The following is a 6,173-nucleotide window of genomic DNA, read 5'->3' on the forward strand; positions in this document are numbered from 1 at the left end:
TACGAAGGTATGTTATAGTTTTTATGCTAAACTAATTGCCTCAAGACTTCAGCTCCATATTTATCATACAGGCATGAGCGATATCAATCAGCTCGACTCGAGTTACCGTGTCTATTTCCTAGAGAAGCTAAAATGCTAAATGCAGATTGGTTCATGTTTCCTGACACAAAATAGACTGGAGTTTCTCTTCACATGTCAACCGGTGCGAATGTGTGTCTCATTTGTGTGCATGCAATGGATTCTAGACCAAAACGCAGCAACGTGGTGCATAAAAATATGCAATATTAAGGTTTCCTACAGGGAACTGCACTTGAAGAATTGATTTCTTGTTGGTTTGTGGTCATTTTTTTTCTGTAAGTGATGAGGAAATAAAGAACAAAACCAGCCTTAGCAAAAATGTATGATTGAACTCAGGAAATCTGATCCACATTCTTGTTTTTTTCCAGTATGCTGTGATAATAGACTCATTTTGGTCTCCATCAATAACCCATTGAGGTCTGGTACCCAACCGTGTTTCTACCTCTCTAATCCCGACAGCTCAACCATTTACAGACCAGAGTCATTTCCCTAATTGGTGCGCCACTGTTTATTTGCAGCAGTGATACATTAAAACACGATGCTTTAAGATCCATGTGGTTTTCCACATTGCAATTAAGATGCCAGCTTTAATGACGTCTGTATATGTGTTGGACAAGTTGCAAATTTCCACCAATCAGAGCAGACAGAGGCTCATTGTTTCAAAGGGGAACGTGTGCCATGGAAAGTTTTTGTCTCTGTATTTCAGCTCAGTGGCTCCGCGGAACAAATTTAATCAAATGTAAATTTCACATCATTAGTCTCACTTTCCTGTCTTTGTCTCAGGAGGCTAACAATGACGTGGGTGCTGCAGGGCCAAGTGGAGATTTCGAGATCCGCGATGATCGGCGTAATGATCTCGGTCGAGGCGTGATGCCGGCGGAGCCCGACCTGGTCGGAAACACGGTGGATGGAGGGAGCTCTGCTGCACAGCTGCCACAGAAGAACATCCTGGAGAGGAAAGAAGTCTTGATAGGTGGGTGTTTTTTTGTTTTTTTCTTTTGCATATCCAAATATTTGTCCTTTGTTCCACTCGATATCTACCCTTTAGATCAAGAGACCACACTTCCCTGTTGCCTCCTGTATTCTTTCCATCCTCCAGGAGCTGCTAAGATAAACTAGCAACAACTGGAGTTCATGTAGTGCGGATTCGTTCCGGTGTAAGGATGTGCTACTTAACCCTCTGACCCATTGAAAGCGAGCAATCCTCCTCTTACTTTATCCAATCCCTCCTTTCTCCCGTGTTTCTTTGAGTAAATCCAATATCTTTTCAAGTGCCCCCCACCCCACCCCCACCCCCTCTTCACCAACCTCCCCTCATCCCAATGAGCTGTTGTAGAAAAGTGAGGGAGCAGCCAACTTTGCTGACCTGACCGGCTCTCTGTCTCTCCTTCAGCTGTTCTGATTGGTGGACTGCTGGCGGTGGTTTTTGCTGATTTCCTGGTCATTGGTAAAGAGCAGGAGGCAACAGGCTTTAGACTGATTGTGTGATGGAACCTCAGGCCTATGCATTCATTTGAAATTATGTACATGTGTTGGTCATTTAGATCAATTGAACCAAGAAAACAAATATGCATTTATAATGATGGCAAGTATAACTTACAATAAATTTTGATTTGAGCCAAAAAAAAAGTAGTTAGACAATAAATTTCTTCCTCTTTTTGGGCACAAATGGTAGATGCTTCATTGTAATCCATTGAATAGCTGGACTATCTGATGGAATAAACCCCTTTCAAAATATGAGTCTACACTGCTAGCATGGCTAAAGACCTTTGTTTAGTGATGGTAATAAATGTGCAATCGATTCCGGAAAAATACGTTCATCGTGTATTTTACACGAGAAACCGTAAATGATGCATATGAAAGGATGCAATTAATATTTCATGTCCGATACCTCAGTTGTCTTCCATTCCCAAATCAGGGATGGTGAAAGTGCAGAGCGTAACAGAATGAAAAAGCTTGATCTTACAAAGAAATTTAATTTCAATAAATGGTGTTGAAAGTCAGGGGTGATGAAAACTTGTGATATTTTAAATGTCACCCCTGATATTAGCTAGAATGGAAAAAAACAGTCAACACCTCCAACACAACAAATGGTAGGAAAGTTTTCCACAACCACTTTGTATAATAAACCGTTTCTCCTCTGGTTTGGCCTCAACAATTACAGTATTTTCCGTAATATAAGGCGCACCTAAAAGCCTTTCATTTTCTCAATTTCTTCAATTTCAATGTGCCTTATATATTAAAAAAAGTTCCAAGATGCATTTTATAACCCAGTGCGCTTTATGTATGAAAGTTTTTTTTGTTTTTTTTAAAGGCCATTCATTGAAGGTGCGTCTTATACTCCAGTGCTCCTTATAGTGCAGAAAATACTCTGATTAACATTCCGAAATTAATTGTTCCCACTCTTCAAGAGTTCGGTGATCAGTCACACCAACCCCATCAGGATGAACTATTTTGCGTTGCAGTGAAGCATGAAGTGGTGCACATGTACACAAAATGAATGCAGGTTCTTCCTTTATAGCCACGCTGGGGTAGCTTAGATCTCGTAGTAATATAGCTGTCAATGCTAATGTAGTGGTTATTGATTTTTGTTAATTGTTGGATGGTGTTCTGCCTTTTAACAACTGTTTCTCTCCCTCTCCAGCGGTGATTGTGGGCGGTGTGGTGGGAGCCATGTTTGCTGCCTTCCTGGTGATGCTCCTGGTGTACAGGATGAAGAAGAAGGACGAGGGCAGCTACACGCTGGAGGAGCCCAAACAGGCCACCGTCACCTACCAGAAACCAGACAAGCAGGAGGAGTTTTACGCATAACCCTCATATGCCAGAGAGACGCACCACAGCGAGGGAGAGAAAAAGAGTGAGAGACAGAAGAGAGAAAGATACTCTGAGCCCCTGCCCTCCTCCTCCTCATCCTCCTCTTCCTCTTCTTTTTTGTCGCTTCCCCCCTCATCTGCTCGCCTCGCCTTATCCCTCTCTCCTCTTGTCTCCAAAACACTCGAGGGCGCCTTTCTCTCTGCGGACTTGGAACTTTTTTTTCAATGAAAACGAAAAAGTGGACGAAAAATAAAAAAAAAGGACAAAAAAAATAAAAAAAATAAATCCAAATATATTCTGAAAAAAATAACACATACACATGAGATGTTTTTAAAGTAAATGTTGTTATTAATATTCTACAGATGCTCTTGTTCTGTATGTAATGATATGATTATTTTGTAAAAAAAACAACAACAACAACAACAAACAAACCAACAACAACAAGGAAACAAAACACGAGATCTCAACTTGTGTTTTGTAGCACAAAAAAAGTGGTTGTCTTCTGTTTCTACGGGGCGAAGGAGAAGGCTCAAAAAAAGAACAAGGAAAGGGGCGGAGCCAGCCGGACAAGACACAAAAGAGAGAGAGAGAGAGAGAGAGAGAGAGAGAGAGAGAGCGAGGTGGGCTCGATTCTGCCCCTCACCCCCACCCCCTTAAAAAAACAAACACCCAGAGCATCTGGTTGGCTGCACAGAGACGGGGGTCAAAAGGTGAGAGGAAAGGTCTCTTTTGTGCCTTCCATCCTATTGGTGCTCAAAGATGCACACATCCATATACAACCACACTCACATACCCACACACACATGTGCATTCATACAGACACATGTGCGCACACACACACACACACACACACACACACACACTTGTATTTGCTTGAAGGTGGCCGTGACCTCTCTCTCTGTGCTCGGCCAAGCAGAAAACGGTGAACAACCCTGGATGTAGAAACACAGGCTGGTCCGTCTGAGCTGTACAAAGACTAGTTACGGATAGTAATAATAACCAATAATATATCGATGTTCTGGGCTGGATGGTGAATAATAATAATAACACAATTATTATAATGATTATTCTTAAACAAGGCGGATGTGTGTTGAGCTGTTTTTAAAAAAAAAAGTTTATATGTAAATATCAGTGTGTCCTCTCTGGCGTCACTAACCATCTGCATGATTTCTTTCATCACATTCGTCATCACTCCAGATGAGCTGTGCTCTCAGTCACACACACACACACACACACACACACATACACACACACACACACACACACACACAAATGACACCATACAGACTTTAAATATATTGTAAAACCATATCATTCAGACACACATCGATCAATCGTCATCCTCGCTGTGGTCGTCACGAGTAAAAAAAACAAACAAATCAGGTGGTCTGGATACGAATTGATTAGTTATGGATCGGTTTGCCGGTTGGTTTTAGGGTTTGGTCTGTTTGCGTAAAAGCACAACTACGTATCCCATCATCACATGGCCCCGACATCTCGCCTCACGCATGTCTCATTTTCTTTCTTCGTCCCACCCTTTTGGTTCTCCCTACGGTTCTCCTAGGAACCAAGAGGGGCCGTCGAGACGTTTCAAAATCAACGCAGGAAGTTGCCCCCGTCGACGCAAAATCAGTCTGAACATTTTAGTCGTTTTGTGTTTATGGGATAAATTGCACCTACTGTTGGGCTCTTTTTTTTTTCCGGGGAGGGGTCAAAGGGGGAAAAAAAAGGGGGTGAGGATTTTGGGAAGGGGGATGTGAGGAGACAGGAGTGCTGTGCTTCTATCTAAGAGATTGTAACAATAACCACACCAGTGTGACTGGGCTAGTAGCTTCTATTATACTCAGTACTGTAGAACAAAAATGCATGGGAGTCAAAACTATACTAGTGTGTGTGTGTGTGTGTGTGTGTGTGTGTGTGTGTGTGTGTGTGTGTGTGTGTGTGTGTGTGTACGCTTCTGTGTGTTTCTGTGTGTCTGAGAGGGCAAAGTGGGGTGACTTACGTTGGAATGTACCGTGGTCGAGTGTGTGTTTACCTACTCCAGCAGTTCTCACGCTCTTCCACAGACAGGTAACACACCTCTGCCCCCCCCCATACACCCACCCACCCACCCACCACCACCACCACCCCCTGCTGTGTGTGCGTCACTTGTGATCCCCCAGGCCAATGTGAGAATGTGTGTGTGTCTTCACCTCATCTTAACCCACCACCTGTGCGTGCGTGTGCTTCATCGTGTGTGTGTGTGTGTGTGTGTGTGTGTGTGTGTGTGTGTGTGTGTGTGTCAGCTGGTGGATGAAGGGCGGCCGGTGGCTTCCACACCCACTGTCTCTTCACCGTCCGTCTGTCTCTCCGCCGCAGGACAGACAGACACACACCCCACTTCTCACAGGCAGGAATGATCTTAACATGAACTGTCTTTTCTAAAGTGACTGTCAAAAGTATAAACGTGTGTGTGTGTGTGTGTGTGTGTGTCCATCAAAGCCTGCGTAGCCAAATAAGATACGTGTGTGTGTGTTAAAGAGAGGGTGACTTTCTATGTCGATGCGTGTAGCTGTGTGTGTGTGTGTGTGTGTGTGAAGCCTGATGGAGGCTACGCCACTCTGTTTGCTGTACCCATTCCTGTTTTTATACATTTGCATTTTTTTAAGGCTGAGTTTCTGTCATTGGCTGAGTGCGCGAGAGGAGGCGGATCCTCCACGCCACCGCCCTGTCACTAATCTGCCACTCTGTTCCAAATAAAAGAAAATACCTGATTGGGTGATCTGTTCTCTCTCTCTTTTGTGTTGATTTTAATTCAAGAGAGTGGATAAGTGGGTTTGAACTGGGTCACGTTAATGATCCCAAAACTATTTTGCATCATTATCATCAGCATTTGAAAAAATATCTGTTATTATATAAGTTTGATTAACTTGTGAAAAGGCCCTGGTCAAAAATGTTTTTCTTTCAGTCGAGTTTGAGCTTGTCCTCCTCCACCTCCATGTTCCCATTTAAGGAGTAGTCAGATATTTTGGGAAATGAACTTATTTGCTTTCTTTCCCAGAGCTGGATAAGAAGATGAAACTCCAGCCAGCAGGCGATCAGCAGGTTCCTCCCGGCGCCTGAACGGTTAGAAGTGGCAGCAGGCGAGCTCTGTTACTTAAATTAAAGTAACCGGCCTCTTATTATAGCTGTAGCTCCGCATCTCGAAAAGAATGTGCAGGATTACACCTTTAAATCCAGACGACTCAATGCAGTCTGTTTTCCAAGGAACTCCAGACCCCGTTAGAATCCCTGGTTTTGTA

The 6,173-nt window shown here is 43.4% G+C and overlaps 1 protein-coding gene across 1 annotated transcript in view; it reads left to right on the forward strand.

Moving 5' to 3' along the window:
* The window catches only part of sdc3 (syndecan 3), a 31,485-nt gene extending 25,840 nt beyond the window's left edge, over positions 1–5,645 (forward strand). The window contains exons 4-5 of the mRNA XM_068333398.1: positions 862–1,051; positions 2,723–5,645. Coding sequence (XP_068189499.1) covers positions 862–1,051; positions 2,723–2,889 — 357 coding nt within the window. The 3' untranslated portion in view covers positions 2,890–5,645. The remainder of the gene's footprint in view (positions 1–861; positions 1,052–2,722) is intronic.
* Positions 5,646–6,173: the final 528 nt, after the last annotated feature.

This window comes from Antennarius striatus, chromosome 14 (genome assembly GCF_040054535.1).
Source record: "Antennarius striatus isolate MH-2024 chromosome 14, ASM4005453v1, whole genome shotgun sequence".
Taxonomy (NCBI): Eukaryota; Metazoa; Chordata; class Actinopteri; order Lophiiformes; family Antennariidae; genus Antennarius; species Antennarius striatus.